Consider the following 21,056-nt stretch of genomic DNA (forward strand, 5'->3'; position numbering starts at 1 on the left):
ACACTTACAATAAGTGTTCATAAAAAGGACAGTACCAGTAAACATTACCAGTAAACATTATGACAAGTAAAGAGGATATTTGATACCAAATAATGTGCAAGATACCAAATAAATAAAAGTATAACTACATTTACAAACCATTTCTAACAATATGATAAGTGGTAGTAATTTATAGTAAAGCTCTGGAGTAGAATAGGCCATTGTAACGGCAATGCTGACCTGTGGCACAAGGATTTACAAGCTTTATTTGAAAAAGAAAAAAAGAAAGTAATTTCCACAGTGAGTGAGTGTAGTCTGAAACTTCTGACTTCTTTAGGGGTCTTGATTCTACTGACTGCAAGATAAAGAAAGGATTCCAGTTGTCAGTGATTCTGGGGTGTCAGTAGTCAGTATAGTTTTAAGTGGTCGGCTGTGGGTCCCTCTCAGCTGTGCGGCGCCTTTTTCTGCCTTCACGGTCAGATGCTCCTTTCAGGTAACGCGTAACGTTAACCTGGACCGCCTCATCAGTGCATCCTGGGTTGCCGGGTCCTTCCGGATGGCTAATATAGAAAATACAGATCTGTCATTTAATTTGAATTGCATGAGGACAATAGGACATACACATCTACTTAAATCTAAAAAAAAATATCCAACTTACTTTGAACAATGGTCTTCAGGAACATGTCTCTAAAACATGCTTTATCCCCTACACCAAGCTGAAAATTCAAAAAAGTGTTACAAATTACATTTCTCTGAAGCTTCTCATAAATAAATAAAAAATGTGAAAGGCTAAGGATTCAGACTGTAATATATGCAGTATACAATGTTAAATTTTACTTTATATCTAGGTCTACTACATGTACAGGTAGCCCCAGTGGGAATTAAACCTACAACCACAGGTGCTGTTTGCAAGTTGTACCTAATTGCTCAGTGCAAGCAAACGTCTTCAACATTGTTTGTTGAACTTGCTTCACCTGCTCTTGAAGTAAGATTTTACAATTTGTATTTTTATATGTAATATTGTAGTGTTTATTATAAATGATTTATCTGTGCACTTCATTATTCTTTTAAAATTCATGTAGCCTTATAATCTTTAATCAAATACGTTACCCTTCCCTCCCCCCTCGAAACGACTTCTCTTCCGGTCATGTGCTATGGCGCGAGGGCGTGGCAACTCCCCTCAAACCGTGCTATGAGCAGAGATGGAGAAGAGGAGCGCTAGAGTAAAACCCTGCCCTCCGTTCAATATACCTTTTCACTTTTAAATACGTCACAACACTGGAGAAAAGTCGTTTGTAACTTCCGGTTCATGCCGACTTCAAATACAAGCAATAGTTTCCAAGACAAAAAAACTTCACAAATAACATCACTTACTTGTACTCAAACTCTTGGCTCTGTGAGGTGGAGTCTGGATTACTGGGGAGAAACCTGGTTGCGAGAAAGAGGAAACAGAAATTTGAAAATCTAACAAATGGTATAGTTTAGTGGCAGGATCACAAATCCAGCATCACAGCAATAGATTTTACATACCAGTTCAGCATTTTCCTGGTTTTCTGGAATCGATGCATCTTTCTAGAGTTTTTTTTCTTGAGACTTACAAGATTCTAGAGTAGGGAATAATGAATGAAAGAGTCAGTTATCCACAATAAACAGAAAATAAATTACACAGATGAAATACAGGAAAATCAAATACACAAGTCAGACCCATTTACCTGCTCCCTTCATGAACTTAAAATGATGTTTCTCCCAGGTGCTGTGTGGAGGTGTGCAGAGGATGGCTAAATTGTTGCCTTCGTCTTTTTGCTGAGGTTAAATGGGGGCCAATGTCACATGCTCTCTTGCGGAACCACTGCAAATGGCAGATCCTCCTCCTTGATAAACTGAACAATGTGAACCATCTAAAATAGAAGAACATTTTGCATAAAGTATACTTTTTGATTAATTTCCAGGCAAAATCAATAACATTAAAATGCTCACCCCTTCAAAAAACGAGTCATTTTCACAAGTGGATCAACAGAAAACCATGTTCAGAAAAACACAATCATATACATATACACACATATATACATATATATATATACACATACATCGTTATTTTTGTAAGAAAACACCAAAAGTTAAACTTTCTAGATGTAAAGCTTTCTTTCTAGATGTAAAGCTTTGGCGATCTACTGTAGCTAGATACATTTCAACATGTCGAACATGCTTGAATTCAGTGAGTAAAAAAGGCGAAGCAGCATGTGTTAGCTAACACTGTAAGTTAAACTAGACTAGCAGCATGGTTGTCGAATCAAACAAAACATCATTATGTTTAGTTAGAAAACAACACAAGTTATACTGATCAGTCTTTCTTGTCGTAAAGATGTTGCTAACGTTACCATTCCCACGTGGGCGGGAGAATTGTCCTTCAGGATTTAGTTACGTAAGTTAGTTAATTATTCGACTGACCAATACTATCTTAAACCACATACTGTAGTACTCACACTTGCATAAACATACGTAAATATAGTTAAAAGAAGAAAAGAAAAAACTAACGCCAGGAAGAAACTAAGTAACGTTAGCCTAACTAACATGAGCTATGTCAGAAACATGACGCAAACTTTGTAAACAGGCTAACTTACTAGCTTGACTAGTAAGGCAAGAACATATTTGAAAAAGATGAACTAAAAATGTAAAAAATGAACATAATATTGCGTTACACAAAAAGGAAAAATGTACTTACTTTAAAGATCGTAGTCAATGACTAGATAGGATATCCTCTCCAAATACTGAAATCGTGTGACGAGTGGCCACTGTTGTGTTGGTAAATCTGCTTCCGTTTTTTAGGTACTGCCCCTCTCGGCCGGTGGAGGTACTTCTCTGTTTGTGCTTTAATACTTTCTTAAACATTTGTACAGATTGCAAAACTCGCAATTGCAAATTAATCCCTTATACCTGTAAAAGGTAAAATAAATAAAAAAATCGAACTTGTAAAAAAATGAAAGACATAAATTTCCTGGGGTGACAGAGAGACAAAATATTTCTAAATATTTCACTTTATCTTTCAGGTCAAAACAGGGATTTTCATGTTTATTATAAATATTACCATGGTTGCAAATTAATAAAAAAAAATCTAAAGCATACCCAAGCTTTTGGCCAAGTTGCAGATGTCTTTCACTGTTCACTGATTTCAGGCATTGGTTAAAAGTCTAACTTCATCCATTTATTCTGCTAAATTGTTCATACCATGAATGAAATATTTATTTTAAAACCTAATCAGAATCAGAAAGATATTTATTGCCAAGTAAGTTTTACAAAAGGAATTCTTTTTGGAATATTTGTGCATCTCAATTGTGCATAAATCAAAGAAATGAATTGTCACCTTAAGTGAATAAAATAATTCTATATATTTTACATAGGCCTATCACTGAATCGCTTCAGAGTTTCAACGTAATTTAAATGTATTTTCCTAAACCTTATCATGGAATCAGACTGAGTCAAATCTGTTATAAACCCTAATGACTTTGGTACCTAAAAATTTGATATAATTCACATAATAATTATAATCGCTTTAAATGTGAAAGTTAAAATGCTGTCAGTTCCACTCATGCCAATGACATGGCTGGTCGATTTCAAAGCGGCTTGCCGCCAGCCGGCCGCGGTTCATTTAGACGGCGGCAACCGCCAGAGAGAATGAAGTCGGCGGCCCGGCGGCTGTTCGCCGGCGGCATCTCGCAAGAAATGGGAGTGACGTATTCGGCGGCAAACGTTTCTTCTCCGCCAGCGGGGCGCACCTATAGCCGACAGTTTGGGGCCGGCGGCAAAAAGAAGCCGTGCCGATATTTTTTGCTATCTGGGTAGCTACAGATATATTTTCAGTCAGAGAAACAGGAAGCTCCCGAAAAAAAGTAGATAGTCCGGTATAAAAAGAGACTACTAGTATATGTAGGCTACTGACAGATAAAATAAAAACATGATTGCGATAGCCTTTATGATTGGTCTGACTTCTTCAAGCGTTCACCATGTTTTTTTACTATGCGTATCTTCAAGCGTTTACTATGTTTACTATGGTAATGGTTAGCGCGCATATAGTCTTTTGCATCGCGTATAAATATTTCTACCTTATACAGTGATCAGAATCCAGATCGGATCACAAACAGAAGGCATTAAAACATGAAAGTGAGTTAAATTATTTTAAAAGTCTTTAATGCTGACAGAATCATTCGGCGCTCCTGTCTCTCGTAATCCCCGCCTCTGTTCGTAACCACTCCTCTAGCCCGAGCTGGCCCGCTTTGGCCCAAGGTATTCGACGGGCCAGAAATCCTGGCCGTTGGCCCCGAGTAAGCCCCGATCAAGCCCCGGAAGTGACAGTGGAAACGCGACTGGCCCTGGCACGCACTAGCACGGCTCGGCCCTGGCCCGGCAGTGGAAACGCGGCTAATATGAAATGTCTTAATCAGACAACAGACAAGCATCATTGCATAAGAAAGAAAATATAAAGAAAATAAAGAAATAAAATAAAAACATATTCAAGTAAATAATAAATAAAGGAATAAAAAAGGCTCAGTAGCTTCTGCACCACGAACTCAAGCATGTAGTCCGCAGTTGTTGTTACTGTTACGTGACGTAGCGGTGTCCGAGTAGGGTCGACGTGGGGTGATGACATCATAATTGCACAAAATATACGGATTGGCTGGCTTTGGCTGTGCACACGAAAACGCAAGGGTGTCGTTTTCAGATTTATCCACTCTGTGATCCGGTTTAAAAAAATAGCGATTTCAGGCTCCCAAAACGGCGGATCTGTCTGGACGAAACGGCGATTCGATACAAAATGTTTACGTATACAGCTAAACGCGTCTCCGTGTGGACAAGGCCTAACTGTTTATACAATTGTCGTGGAAAGTAGGAAGAAAACTGAACACAGTCTGTTAAAGTAGGAAGTGAACTAAAGTGCTTTTGAATAGCATGTTTATTGAGCAAATCTGTAATTAGTCAACTAAAAAAGTAATTTGGCTCCTAAATGTATCTTTTTAGGAGCCAACATCACCCAAGTCATTTTCTAGAGAGTGTGAAACAAACACCTATTCAAATGAACATAGCCAGAGGTGAAGAAGCACAGCTATACATCATTACGCAGCCAAGACTCACAGCCTGGAGGCCACAGTACACATACATGTCCCATGCCTGGACCAAAAACACAGATCCAGAGCAACACACATAAACAGGCACATGTAAATACAGCAAGATGCACACGGCCTCACACACGTACGCGTACACAAACAGATGCACATACACTTATGGACGCACAAACACCTTCATTTGGGGGTCTTTGATGTGGCGGCTGCATGATGAGGATGATGATGATGATGATGATGAAAGCACTGTTACATTATGCAGCTTGCTGCCATTATCCAACACTACAAACAGAGCCAGACCACGGCCCGTCTTCCTCCACAATACCAGCAGTAAATATACATGTAATTGCCCAGCAGCAATTATCAGGCAAAATTAGATCAGTAATTACAGAGGTGAATTTAAGCCTGAGTCTTATTAGTAGCATCAGGGTTGTTTCAATACACGAGCAAAGAGGGACAATTAAAGATGGGCTGCCGTGCAGATCTGAAACAGAGCGTCTCCTATAAAGAAGTGCACTACAAATCAGCAAGACACTGAGCAGGGCTGGACTTGATTGAGAGAAAGTAAACAAGAGGACAAAAAACAGCTCTGGCGTGCTTCACCTCATTTAGCCATTTATTCACCCTTCCCATGAGTCCTGCGAGACCTTGCGGCTGATTATTTATACCGAGGTCACCATGGAAACCAGCCATACATACTCAAACACAATGCCCTTCAAACAAGCCAGACTGTCATTACCCGCATCCTCTCCAAGTACAAGTGGTCAGATTACTAGATCAACTACCTTTGACCTTCCTGAATTTCTCCCATGTACTTCATGACACTTCTTTGCTATCTAGTGATTTCCATCATCACTGATGGTAAGCTCATGTTTAATGGGTCTCAGATCGTACATTCACACCACAGAATATTCGTTCCGGTTTTTATGATAGACTGGGTCTTGATGCCCTTCTCAGGTGGATATCCTCTTTATTCTGCCTGTTTCTCATATTCTCTCAGGTACAGTTTCTAAATGTTCTCTTTTCTCCTGCTCTTTTAGTCCATCACATTCACTTTGCTTCTTTCTCGGCCTGTGCACTAGATTACTCTTTAAAGTAGGTCCTGGGGAGCACCCACAACTCCCATCTCAAACTCCCTCTCACTGTCTCTCTCCGAAGGTTGTAAATCAGTGGCAGTGAGTAATAAGGCCTTGGTCAGCTGAATGCAGTCGGCAGCAGCGTGGCGGCGCGCTCTCTGGCCTGAGGGAGATGGAGCGAAGGGCACGGCAGAAAATAGTTTGAGTGATGCCTCTGCCGGGTGAGTAATGAACAGTTCGCGCGGGTCAACTCATTACACGAGCGGCCGTTTAATTATTAATTACGTGCAGCAATCTATAGCAGAAAGGACACGTTCGGTATGTTTAATGTGTGTTTATGCTTCCCTCTCCATCTCTCTGTGGCGTTCTGTTATTAGCATGTGTCAGTGAGTAGCTCAAGCAGAGAGGAGAAGGGAGAGGATCCCCCACCACACACACACACAATTAACACAATTACTTATTAATTACTCACATAGCGGTAGAAAGCGCATTTAAATGTCGGAGTTACCGTGGCCTACAGGCTTTAACTAAATGCTGAGGAGGCCGATGCAATTTTGGGGATTGTTTGAGCGTGTTAAAGATGACCTCTCCTACTACCTCAGATCTGCTAATTTAATGACACATCAGCTGAGGTTTGCTTAGATACAGCCATTCAGATCATATGTTTCAGTTATCTTGCCATCTTTATTTTACAAGAAAAAGGAAAATGGTGGCCTGGGGTGAACGTGTAGGGCTGCTGTTGAGTGAACAACAACAAATTTATAAAAGCTAGACAGAGCATAACAGAATGGGAAAGAATGTGGGGTTTTCAACTATTTTGAACTTAAAAATGCTCATGTTCAGCTGCAGACTGATTGATATTAGTTGGAATGCACAATAATAATAAAATGAACAAGAACGGAGTTATCTGTTTTTGCAAATTAACTTCTCTTGTAAATGTCCCAAATGGGTGTGCAATTTTCAAAGAGTTTAATTAAACGTTCATGTTATATATTTTGGTTGCATTTGTGAGTTAATAAACATAACTGGTTGTGTAAACTTGGCACATAATATCTAAATATCGATAAACCAATCAATATAGCCCTGAATCGAATCGAATCGTAATCTTATCGCATAATCTTTTGAGGTATCGGCAAATATCGTATCGCTGGCTGAAGGAATCGCTATCGTATCGTATCGTGATGATCTGTCCGATTTACACCCCTAGTGAAATACTGCATACAACTCCACATACATGCCAGAGCTAGGCATATCAGGTTATATCAGAGAAGTGAGTTTAACACAGAGCTGTATCTATTTCAAGGAATATCTGGGTTTAACTGACCCTGGCCCAACTCCTCAAAAAGATTAGGGTGAGAAAATGTGTCAGGGTTGAGCTGGGTGTATTTTAGCGCCTAACGGATGTCAAGGTTAATGCAACAACTCTGTGGTCCATAACCCTCAGTTGTCCAGAGCCCTGTCATGCTACATTAAACCAGCAAACTGTGTGTGCGCACGTTTTTTTTTTTTTACAAGTGTGTAAAAGATAGAATGAGAAGAGAGAGAAAAAGACAAAGTAAGAAGTGATTTAAAAATATTGAGCTGCAGACACAGTCCGACAAACAAACACTGTTTGTACAAATAAGGAAAAATATTAAACAGTTTATAATTATAGTCACTTGTTTATTAACTATGATTATTTTACAAGTCAAATCCGGAGTTAAGCCAATTGTTCTGTACAAGGCCTTGACATCAGCACGACCGAGCTCTCGACAGCTCCAGCTCTTCAGAGCTCAAACCCTGAGCTGAGCTGATAATACACCTCGCTTCATTAGGAAACAAAATATCAGCTTTCCACCCCATTAGGGACGGTTTCGTACATGGGACACAGACTCACCTCATCAACAATGCACTGCAATAACTGAAGAGGCTGTGATAGAGGGGGTAGGAGAAAAAGAGATTAGACCCCATACAACGTCCTTACAGTGCAAAGGAAATAAAATCATTAATGCAATAAAACAGGTAGCAATACAGTTTAATCAAATGCACTCTGACTCGGGAAAAGCCATTTGATCTGTAATGTTTTCTTATTTCTAATGGCACCTAATCTGAATACAGGCTGTTAAGACAGAGCGTATTATTATCTGGTATTAACTTCCGAGGGAGGCAACCAAGCGAAGTGAGGAGAAAACTGCGAGGGGTTGCGAGAGGAGCCGCCTACATCTCCGAAAATACATGGGAAAAAACACTTACCATTAAGGAGCCCTGGTTCTTTTGAATCTGTATGGAGAGAAAAATAATAGAGAATGGGATTTAGGTGAGAATAAGTAAGCGAGAGCGAAAGCAAGCTACACCCAATTAGCATGTTACAATCACAAGCATTGCACCAGAACATGTTTATGATCACAGGCGGAAGATTTAAAAAAAACCTGATGGCAATTTATGGGCATGATGTGATAACATCGTTTGCATAATGAAAACACAGTCACTAAAAGTCTGATTCTCAATTAGGATAAGCTTTGCCTAGCATTTTTTTATTATTATTAATGTCATTTTCCTGCATTTTATTAACCTCCAGGTTTATATGTTTGACTCAAGTACACTAATGATATACTGTATATCTCAAAACGCATGACAGTCTGGGTGCGTTACAGTCAATAGTGCGTTATTTCTTTGACAATCATATAACTTGTTAAACAGGCATTGTTTTATATTCATATGAGCATTTTAATGTGATAACAATAAAACACATAATGTTTCTACATAGCATTTCTGTTGGAAAGGGGAGTCCCAGTTAAAAATCTTCAGGATTTTTTCAATTTCTACTTTGCAACCTCTTTAATGGATACAACAATCATCAAGTAGATAGAGAACGCTTTCCCATATTTTGCTGTGATTTTTTTTTATCTGCTTGTATGAGGGCAACGCTACGCTTATGCAATCTGGTCAAAACTTTCTGCCTGGACCGCATAATTTAAGCTAGCAGCTAACGGTCTGAGGCCACTCTGATGACATTACACAAGTCATTGATTCTCTTTCTCAATTAAACACGGCCCAGCTCTCTTTAAATACCTGGAGACACTGGACCTTTAATGTAGGAACTAAATAACACACAGCATTGCCTAAAACTGCGAAGCAAGGCAATCACAGGACAATTAAAGGCATAAATATTTGTCGTTTGTGCTATTTTCCAATTAAACCACTGGAGTAAGATGAAATACTTAAATGTGATCTCCACTAAACAATCAAGACGACTTTAAACACATCAACTCAGCTACTTTTTTTAAACAAATGTTAAAAGTGCTACAATTTCTAAATGGAAACTAAATGCAAAGCAGTGTGATTATTTATTTATTTAAAAAGAAGCTTTTCCAAAGTAATAAATAAAACGATTATTTCAGTAGGTTTTACAAGAAATAACATTTCCGTCTTTCTACTTTGAAATTTCATGTTTAATTTTCTTAGTTTAGTTTCTTTGTAATTTTTTGTGAAATGTACTAGTGATTTCTGAGTGAAAACTGTTTCAAAGTATAAAAAAAAATTCTGTGAATAGATAAAAATGAGCTAATTAACAAATTTTAAAAAAGATGATTCTCCAAACAATAATAGTGAGGTGAAATATACAATCAAACCAACTTCACTACACTCAAAGATTGCTGTTTTTTGGTAATGACACTGGGACGGATCTCTGTTTGTATCGCTCCATTTGTCTGTGTTTGCAATGTTCCAGACCAAAATATGTGAGATGTGCGGAGTAGAAGCAGAGTTGTGTTATTTTGCCTGAGCAACCAATGTTTTCTTTCACTCCAGGAATGCTCACAATGAGTTTTCACGAGTGACCATGTGGCGGGAAATGAAAAACCTGAAGTGGAGCTAGAGCAGAGTGAACAGAACTGTTGTATAAAAGCAATATCACACTCAAAATTGTGCTGTTATAATAAATATGGCCACGGCTGTGATTACCTTCAGCCTCAACAGCTTGTTGTACAACAACACTCTTGCTAGGGTGATATTGCTTAAATATAGCATTAAAGCTCAGGGAGAGCAAAATCATACAGTATATTCAGATGAATATGGGGCTTAAAATGAGCTGAAACCAAAACAGCCGGAAAACAGAAAAGGCAACAACAAATCAATCAGGAGGAGAAGCGCTATAGGCTGTATACACACGCCAGCCAGTCTGCAGTCTTCAAAGATTTTCCGAGCGAGCCATCGGGAGACGCCATTAACTCCTGACAAAGAATGCAAATTAATCCCAACATGGGGTGAGACGAAATTAAAGAGCCTTTTATAATCAATGACAAGATAACACATAGAAAACACACACACACCCTTGCAATCATGCATGCACTCACACACAAAACATCAGCAGATTTGTGGCTCTGAGTGCAGGTGGAGCGGGGGCAGGGCATCAGAAGTTTATGCAGAAATACAGCGGGCATCTCTCGAGATCTCGCCACACAATGGACAATGACTCTGCGAGCGTGTGTGTGTGTGTGTGTGTGTGTGTGTGTGTGTGAGAGAGAGAGAGAGAGAGAGAGAGAGAGAGAGAGAGAGAGAGAGAGAGAGAGAGAGAGAGAGAGAGAGAGAGAGAGAGAGAAACAGAGAGAGAGAGAGAGAGAGAGAGAGAGAGAGAGAGAGAGAGAGAGAGAGAGAGAGAGAGAGAGAGAGAGAGAGAACAGACAGATGCCTGGGCTGATGTGAGTGACAGGCCAGGCCTGAGGTAGCGTGTGTGCTGGCTGGGTGGTGTGTGCAAGCGTGTGTGTGTGTGATGCCTGCAGGTGAAGAGTCTGCAGCACCATATGGAGCTGTGAAAATTAACATCAAGAGCAAAAACGCTCTAGCAGTGGGAGGTTTAGCTCTCCCTCTCTTTCTTTCTGACTAACCCCCTCCCTCTTTCTCCTTCATGCTTCTCTCTCTCTTTCTCTCTCTCTCCATTTTCATTCCATATGAATTCTGAAATGCAGGAACATAGAAAAGGGAGAGTAAGAAAGATTAAAGGAGGAAGTAATAAATTAATGGGGTGTGTATACATGAAATGCTTCAGTATAATGCCTCTGGCACTACGGGCCTAGAACAAAAAAGTTTTGCCATTCATTGGTTTCAATCACTATCACTTCAACTGATAATATTATATGATGATGCATTCGGAGAAGAACCGCAGACCTGAATGGGTTTCACACATTCCCATCTCGCGGTCTATGAGTATTTTTGTTTTTGTTTTGATGGGTTAGGTACAGGCCAACTGCTAAAAGACAAATTTCAGAAGAGAAATACTGTACAATATTTAACATTAAAAGATCCAATCATGGTTCCAGACACTATGCGTGTATGAAGGAGTGTTTGTGTGTACATGTGAATACATTAGTTTATGTAATAATACTCAGTGGATTAACATGATAATGGCCCTGTTAATAGATAATGCTGGAGAGCAAAGAAAAACAATTTCAAATGAGACGAGCCTCCAGGCCCCGGGATAATGCACACACAAATGCAGGCCTCTAGCCTTCTAATGTTATTTCTACCCATCAACTGTTCATCATCTCAAACAGTTTGTTCATCCTATATTTTGTCTTTCTATTCTGTTACAAATATCTACACTAAAAATGTATTAGACCTTATGATTAATCATAGCGCTCCTCATAATGTCCTTTAAATTTCATGTATTGCACATCAATTGTATTTAGTAACGTTTGCAATTGTGCACAATAGATTTGCATCAAGTGATGTGTGAGATAAAGCCCAAACACACACACAGAGCCAAGCCCAGTCTCCGTGACTGTACGATGCTCAAGGCTTTGGCTCTAGATGCAGCCTCAAAATGTTCCTTTCTGATTTCCCCTGCATGCCCTGAGTGGCTGCTTTGTTTTAATATGCTAATTAACCCAACAGGCATGCTGGGAGTAATTTATTGAGCATTAGTCAACATTTCCCTCATTAAACTCACTGCACTCTTACATGCAGAACTTTAAAAGCCAAGAGTCTGATTAGAAAAAACTAGGGCACTGAATCAGAATCGGGTATACAGTATATTTCTATATACACACATCTGAAAATCATCAAAGTCATCAAACTAAATAATTAAAGTAAAATTTTACATTTACATTTTAAATGTATTAACATTAGTTAATGCATAAGGCATTATGAACAAACAATGCACAATCCTTTCACAGCATTTATAAATCTCTGCATTTATTTGATCAAAAATAGAGTAAAAACAGTAATATTGTGAAATATTATTACTATTTAAAAAAAAACTGTTTTCTATATTAATATATTCTTTAAATGTAATATATTGCTGTGATGGCGAAGCTGAATTTTCAGCATCATTAGTCCAGTCTTCAGTGTCACATGATCCTTCAGAAATCATTAAAATATGCTGATTTGGTGTTTAAGAAACATTTCTTATTATTATCAATGCTGCGCTGTTATTAATATTTCTATTACTATTACTATTATTATCAATTATTTTATATATATATATATATATATATATATATATATATATATATATATATATATATATATATATATACTGTATATGTGTGTGTGTAACTTTTGATCATTGACAATAGAACGCAGTTTACAAAGAACCAGAACTGCCTTTAAAGGGTTAGTTCACCCAAAAATGAAAATTCTGTCAGTAATTACTCACCCTCATGTTGTTCCAACCCCGTAAGACTTTCCTTCATCTTCGGAACACAAATTAAGATATTTTTAATGAAATCTGAGAGCTGTCTCACTCAATAGGTTTCTAAGGGATTGAAACTTGCCGGCCCAGAAAAGTTATTAAAGACATTGTTAAAATAGTCCAAGTGACTACAGTGGCTCAATCTTAAGTTTATCTTAAGCAACGAGAATTCTTTTTGTGCGCAAAAAACAAACAAAAATAACAACTTTATTCAACTATTCATTTCCTTCTCTGTGGGCCTCGAGTTATGCTGCGTTCCAGGCAACCTGTAACCCGTGTTTTTCCAACCTTATACCCGGAAAGTGCACTGGAACGGCAGTCAAAGCCGTGACTTCCCACCCGTGAACTCGTACTAGATCGATGTACTCCAGTTACGAGCTCTGACGTCACATAGCCCGAGAAACCATACAAAACAACAATGGCAGCCTCTACGGATGCAGTGTTTCTGCAGGCGGTACACGGTGAGAATACACTTTAGGACAATATAACGTTGCAGTCAAATGAATAATAATATAATAATAATGATAATAATACACACACGATTATGTATTACAATGTTATGTGTCTGAAACAATAAGTATGTACAGTATATTGCGCTCAGGTAGTTTGGCATGACTGGCCTGGAACGCTACAAAGTCGTGAGTCGTGGTTTGAAGTTGTGATTTACGTGCTCAAAAACCTGCCTGGAACGCAGCATTAGTTCACGTAGTGTAACAGTGCAGCGCTTCTGTGTTGTACTTGGACTATTTTAACAATGTCTTTAATAACATTTCTGGGCTGGCAAGTTTCAATCCCTTAGAAGCCTATGGAGGAGTGATCCAGCTCTTAGATTTCATCAAAAATATCTTAACTTGTGTTCCGAAGATGAACAAAAGTCTTACGTGGTTGGAACAACATGAGGGTGAGTAATTACTGACAGAATTTAAATTTTGGGGTGAACTATCCCTTTAACAAAAGACTGAGATGTTTAAGTGCTAAGAATCATAAACTCCGTCTACTAAAAATACCGTTATAGATCTCTAACTTTTTCATTAAGTTTCTTTTCACAACAATGATCTTGTTCAATTAAAAATAGAAGTAATTTAGCAAATACGGTTAAAAACTAATATGGCAGTTTAATTAAATAAGTACAACTGAGTACATTAAATATACTACACAACGTCTACACCATGTCATCCTAAACTAACAGGCACCATAAACTGACATGCTTTGTGCATTGGTGCCATGTGGTTCCTAAACTGGGAACCCTCCAAATCAATCCGGATTATAATCCGGGTTTGTCATTCTTAAACTGGGATAATCTTGATAAATCCCTGCATGAAATCTGATTACAGGGTTGATTGGATTGAGGAATGGAACGGGTCAGCAGGACTGTATGTAATGTAAGCTGAGTAAACAAGGGTGGGATGAGCAGTTGTGGGACGAACAGCGAATTAATTACTGCCCATACGCTAAGATCATGAGGGAACGTTTGTCCTCCGTGTCTTCAGGGCGAGAGAAGAATTCAAGAGCTAAACATTAAATTGGTTAAACTGGTATCTGGTTTGACGAAGCAGACTCACCTGTGGATATGGAAAAGAGCCCAGCACCAACTGCGAATGAAAGAACAGAGGGAAAGTTAACTTTTAATGAAGCACACAGGTATAGTCACATACTTACACTTACAAAAACCTTTAAGTAGGACTTAAGTAGATCTTTATATGTTATTTCATAATTCTATTGTCTTGGAAATGTGGTTAAAGAGTACTACCGAACGTACTGACCAGCATTTATGGTACAAAAAAAAACCTTTAATGTCATTTCTATTGAAACTTACATGTAATATTGAATAACACACTACAGTTAAAATTATAATCAAGTACTTTACACTTTACTTCTTAATAGTGTGACAAAATACTAATAAAGATAATTTGACATACAGTATTATACTATTTTGTTCCATCCATTATAATGGTTATTACTGTCAATCGGATTCAATCACGCATTTAAATATGGTTGTCATTCCAGAAATGTTGCAATGTGTAGTTAGCAGCATGAAAAATATATATTATATACAGAAAGCGAGCAAAGATCTCTGGCATTATAATCACTGAAGATGTCAATTACAACGCAGGGTATACAAAGCCACACTTTTGCGTAAACTCCCGTTATAATCAATGAATCCATTTACTCTACGTTTTGCAATGAATCTCTTATTGACATGCTGCAAAAAACATTGTAAATAGATAACTAGAAAAATCCTGCCTACATCCCAGCATCACAGCAGGTGTATATACTTCAACAGACATTAATCTCTGAAGACTGCAACACATGCTGGAGATCATCAAAGAACAGATGTAGAAAAAGCAACAAAACCCAAAAGCAAAAGTCTATCTATTTTCAAACCATACTTTGATTACATTCCAGTTACATATAGAAATTAATCCAACTCATTTATTAAATCAAGCATACCCATCTCAGTTCAGGAGGTGGCTTCAGTTCATTGGTTAAGAATTTTGCCAACAGAACAGAGGTACTTCACCTGAACCGCCTAAACATTGCAGGCATTGAGACGAATCGATCACGTCCCTAACAACATGGTGAGGTCAATACTAAATCATAATCAGATCAATATACTGTTCATCAACTCATGATGATGTCAATCCATATGACCCTTGATATTTCCCACCCTAAACATCTCACCGATAATATCTAACAGTATTGATAAATGCAATCAAGGGATTGACTTAAGGGATACAATAACAATTCATCACAGCCAATGAGAAGCGCTGACAATTACAAAACGGGAATCAATAAAGCCAATGAGAACTACCAGCACGGCATTTTCAGTACACGAGTCAAACAACCACATTAAAATCTAATCCACTCATACGTACATTTCATGCTGCTGGTTTCTGCTTAGAAAAACATCCATTACAAAAAAATTTCGCTATACTCATACACCTCTCCTCTCTTCTTTTTTAGGAACACACACACACCTCTGAAGTAGAGAACACAGCACTCTAATTACTGGACGTTCTGCTGGCTGAGTGATTGATAGCGTTTTGCCACACTGACTCCACATCTTCCACCGTTACACACACACAAATACGCATACTCATTTTCTTTAATGTTTCACTACACACACACTTCTTCCTTAATAAACAACCATAGTATTTATTAATACTCTTTTTTTATATAAAGAAACCACAAACACAAAATCTCATTCCTTACTCTATGCTCTCATAGGAATTCAAGGGAAATGATCCAAAAGGATAGCAGAGCATGAGAGAGAGAGAGAGAGAGAGAGAGAGAGAGAGAGAGAGAGAGAGAGAGAGAGAGAGAGAGAGAGAGAGAGAGAGAGAGAGAGAGAGAGAGAGAGAGAGAGAGAGAGTGTGTTTGTGTGTGTGTGTGTGTGTGTGTGTGTGTGTGTGTGTGTAGCAGTCAGTGGGAGATCTCAAGTGTGATCCATGCATAGCTTTAGGCCAACATCTGTTTGGACAGGGTGCCTGCAGGGACTATCAACAGCACTCAGCAGAAACACTAAGACACCAGTCCACTCGATCTATTAATGCTGGGCCATGTGTATATGTGGGTAAGGGTGGGCGATATGACCAAAATCTTATATCACGATATGAGTAATTTTATTTCACGATAATATATATCACATACTATATAGTTATTTTTGCTTTAAATAACATTTTTATGATATGAAAATGTTTGATAACATTGAAATTTCATAATTCTTGTCACCATTTTTAATATCACAAAAAACAAATACTTGCCTAAGTAAAAAACTAACAAACTCAAGCTTACTAAAGACACTTGTGCATTTTCTTTCGTAACGGTTTATGTTCACTTAAGACATAAATAACTGTTTTTCAAAGACGGTAATTTTGACACAAAAGTATGTGTATATAATGTTCAAGCCCAAGTAGGCAGCAAAAAGAACTCACATGCTTTACGAGCAGCGGCTTTATGTGTGCGCGTCTTTCAGACAGCGCTTAGAAGCCTTCTCTCTGACAGCATGCGCATATAGCGAAATGTTGTCTTTCTCTGCTTACTGCTCTTCAATGATTTTAAATCACTTGTTTTTAAAGCACAATGCGTAAAAACACATTCAAATGATAAGCTTTTGTGACTGCGCCGCACAGCGGCATCACATACGATGGAGCCTATATGTGGGCATTTATAAGAAATGATTATATGACTGTTTTACCTCCATGAAAGAGATCCCTACGCTCCACACATCTGAGTGAATACCATACTGTTCCCCAGATATCCGCTCTGGCTATAGAAGCAAAGACACACAGACACATGAAAAAATCATTATAATGCAGATTACAATATGAATTGTCCTTCGAGTATAACTGGCACTGAAGGTCAAACAGACATACCCTTTGTGCAGATGTTTAGCTATTTAACAAGCTCTGTTGTCTATATGTGTGTGCATGTGTGTAAATTGTACTTCTGAAAGCATTTGATTTTTCTGTAAAAGGCAATTGATTTTTTTGTGTGCATAATAGGCAGATGCTTGACCGAAAGCCTTTACAACCAAATATGTATGACTTATAAGATAGACCTATGCTTTCCCTGCTCCCGTAAGTAGACATACTGTCTGAAAAGAAACACTATTCAAGAAATGACTGCTGCTTACCGCCATGTATGCATTAGTTCCGACATATGTTTTAGCAATGGAGTTCACCAACTGTGGAAGAAAGCAGAAAAAATATTGGTTACACTTTATTTTATGATGTCCTTGTTACAGTGTAATTATATATTTAAAGTACTGAGTAGCATTAATCAACAACATGTGGTTAGGATTAGGGTTTGGTTTAGTTTAGTTAGTGGCATGTAATTATGCAAAATTCACTGTTTTTATTATAGCAAGCACATGTAAAATGTTTAACAAGGACATTGTGAAATAAAGTGTTGCAGAAATATTTTTAGCAGGAGATCAAAAAGAATCTCAAATAGAGGAAATAACATATCAACTGTGTGTCCAGAATCCTATTACTGTGGTGTTAAGTAGATTATTCAGTGCAAAGGTTGTCACAACACCAAAAGAAAATTCAGTAATTTGGGCCAATAGCAGTAAAATTTCATGGTTCTCTTAGGTACCTTGGCCTTCGCAGATCTATTTTGACTTTTTTTTTTTTGTCCTGTCCATTAACACGGTTATCACTGTCTATCATTACAATTCAGGATTCAACCAACCATTCAAATAAATCTGTCGCTCCCAAAACTTTCATTGTGTCCTTGCCAGCATAAAAAAATAATAATGAAAAATAATGGAAACATTTTTTATTTTGAATGGATAATATACAGATAGTGACCAAAGAGCACTCCCTTTATAATCAGCATGATTTTCAGCATGAGCTCACTTCTGAAAAGAAGGTATTTTAAGAAATGTCACAATGGAAGTCAATGGTAAAACAGTGGCAAAACAGTGAATAATTGATTACATGGTTTTTGGGTGAACTATCCTTTGAAGTACCAAATTTTATTTTGGTTATGGGTATGTTCAAATCTCTAATCCCAAGTATGAACAATAGTAATACTAATGTAGTACTATCACAGTTATCATTTAAAATGACAAGACGACAGATGTACACATTAAAAATGGTAACCCTTAACAGCAAGGTTCAATTTGTTAGCATTAATTAAATAATGAACAACACTTATTTACAGTGTTTACTAATCTAAGTTCATGTTAATTTATAAACATATTTTCCTTAATTGCCAATTTATGCTTGTTTAAAATACATTGACATAAATGTATACTTGAAACTTGAAGTGTATTAGCACACCCCTAAATTAACATTAACCTCCCGTACATTAATAAATGCTGTAAAAGCACCGTTGTTGTTCATGAAACTTAATGCATTAACTAATGTCCATAAATTGAACCTCATTGTAATGTGTTATCTTCAAAACTACCTAACTAACAGATTCCTGTTACTCATCCTAATAGCTAATGAAGATCTTAGCAGTGACAGTATTGGATATATAGTACCATCAAACACACACAACCTCAAAGTGAAACATTATCCCCTAAACATTATGTGTGTACAGCCAACAATAGTATAGAGAAGCTGACACATTCAGTCCTCTGATATAAGCAGAACAGTTATTATCTCTGTTTAAACATTGAAATTCAGTACAGATGTGACAGCAGGTGACCTGAGCTCTCTGCCATAAGCTAAAGGACACAGTATGAAGAAACTGATTTAAATCTACTGAAAAGAGCGTGTTATTGTGAAGTGTTATTGAAATGCCAGCCTGGTTTAATTTTAGTCTGTACTCTCACAAGGGAAAGACAGTGAGATCCGGGCACAATGGCACATGTCAGCAATGACAGGACAAACATAATGAGAGCGTTCCCCCGCGGCCTGACGTGCATCAGTGTGCGCGTGTGTGTAAGTGAATAAGAGAGACATAGGTTTACTATACAGTGTCATGGTCTGAATGGGCACAGAGGAGAACGCACACATGCACCTCATCCAGGGGTCAGCTTCAACTAGAATCTCTTCGGGGAACATGGGTATGAATATTAATTAAAAGAAAGCTGTTTGGAGTGATTGGGCCCCATTGTTGGACTCCTGACTGTATTAGAGGAGGGGAAAGAGCTATTGTCTCCAGCCACGCGCACACACACGCCGTCACTCACATGCACTGAATATCTGCTCAATGTGGTAATTAGAAAGAGTGAGAAGTGAGAACTGAGGAGCAATCTAAGGGGTATCAGGAGGTTAGGGAGCAAAGGCAAGAAGTCCCTGGAGGAATGAGACGAAGAAGAGACATGGAGACTGATGGGACAATGGCTGATCTGATCTGACTGTGCTCACAACATAGACAGATATACACAACATAAGAAGCACTTGTGTGAGTATACACATTCAAGCAGACAAACAAACATGCAAACAAATAATCACAGGACACAAATAAGAACATACCTGGGTGCTGACTCCAAAGTCACACAGTTTGACCTGACCCCGTGTGTTAACCAGCATGTTGGAGGGTTTCACATCTGCGCAGAGAAACAATGACACGCAAAATATTCGATTATGTCAGCATCTAATACCATTGTGACTTGATTACTTCTGCAGTGTAATCTGATAGAGAGTTCAATTTTTATGTAAATTTAACCAATACTCTTTGCATTATGTACATTGTACAACCTAACGCTCCTTTTATGAATAGTTAACTAGTTAGTTAATTTTTCGAAGGCAAGGATTACATTGCACTGTGATGCTATGTGTGTGTCTCCTTTGAAAGTCATATCTGTTTTAAAAATTAGGGGCACAATCAGCAAATTAATTAAGAACAAATGTATCACACATTATTGTGTCACACAATACATAAAAACAAATCTGACTCTGTATATAAAATGTCTAATTATAAACACTTGATTTATGTAATATGATTACACAATTTAGATTGACATGTATGTCATTACTACCCAACATGTGTGTATTATCACATTCACTACAGTTCAAAAGTTTGGTTTTGTTCTTGAAAGAAGTCTCTTATGTGCACCAAGACTACATGCTTGATAAAAAATATTATTACAATTTGAAATAACTGGTTTCTATTTGAATATATTTTGAAATGTAATGTATTCCTGTGATGGCAAAGTTAAATTTTCAGTAACCATTTCTCAAGTCTTCAGTGTCACATGATCCTTCAGAAATCATTCTAATATGATGATTTGGTGCTCAGGAAGGATTTATTATTATTATCAATGCTGAAAAGTTGTGCTGCTTAATATTTTTGTGGAAATCGTTATACTTTTTTTTTTTTTTTTGATGAATAGAAGATTCAAAAGAAAAGCATTTATTTGAAATTTAAAAAAAATGTAACTTTATAAAAAAATTATTTACTGTAACTTTTGATCAATTTAATATGCCCTTGCTGAATAAAAGTATTAATTTCTTTAAAAAGAAATCTTCCTATCCTCAATTTTAAACAGTACTGTACTCAATTTACTTCTAAATACACATGCCTAAATTACCTAAATGAAGATATTACATTGATAGCAAATATTTGGATATTATTATTTCAGATGTTTTTCAAGTTATATAAAAGAGGCTTTCTCACCTCTGTGTAAAATCTTCAGGCTCCAGAGGTATGTTAATCCTTTTACCACCTATTGACACACACAAACACCCATACTCATTGAAAAACTCAGAAGAGACTCGAAAGGGTGTGTCTACGTCTTCTGTCTGTAGAGGATAG

The 21,056-nt window shown here is 37.6% G+C and overlaps 1 protein-coding gene across 2 annotated transcripts in view; it reads right to left on the minus strand.

The window, feature by feature from the left end:
• The window catches only part of map2k5 (mitogen-activated protein kinase kinase 5), a 74,780-nt gene that overhangs the window by 26,782 nt on the left and 26,942 nt on the right, over positions 1–21,056 (minus strand). For both annotated transcript variants that reach the window (XM_056265338.1, XM_056265337.1), the window contains exons 13-19: positions 20,919–20,967; positions 19,775–19,848; positions 17,476–17,526; positions 17,038–17,109; positions 14,402–14,431; positions 8,402–8,428; positions 8,046–8,078 (exon numbers count right to left, since the gene is read on the minus strand). In XM_056265338.1, coding sequence (XP_056121313.1) covers positions 8,046–8,078; positions 8,402–8,428; positions 14,402–14,431; positions 17,038–17,109; positions 17,476–17,526; positions 19,775–19,848; positions 20,919–20,967 — 336 coding nt within the window. The remainder of the gene's footprint in view (positions 1–8,045; positions 8,079–8,401; positions 8,429–14,401; positions 14,432–17,037; positions 17,110–17,475; positions 17,527–19,774; positions 19,849–20,918; positions 20,968–21,056) is intronic.

This window comes from Rhinichthys klamathensis, unplaced genomic scaffold, assembly GCF_029890125.1.
Source record: "Rhinichthys klamathensis goyatoka isolate OS25496 unplaced genomic scaffold, OSU_Roscu_1.1 h1tg000232l_1, whole genome shotgun sequence".
Lineage (NCBI taxonomy): Eukaryota > Metazoa > Chordata > Actinopteri > Cypriniformes > Leuciscidae > Rhinichthys > Rhinichthys klamathensis.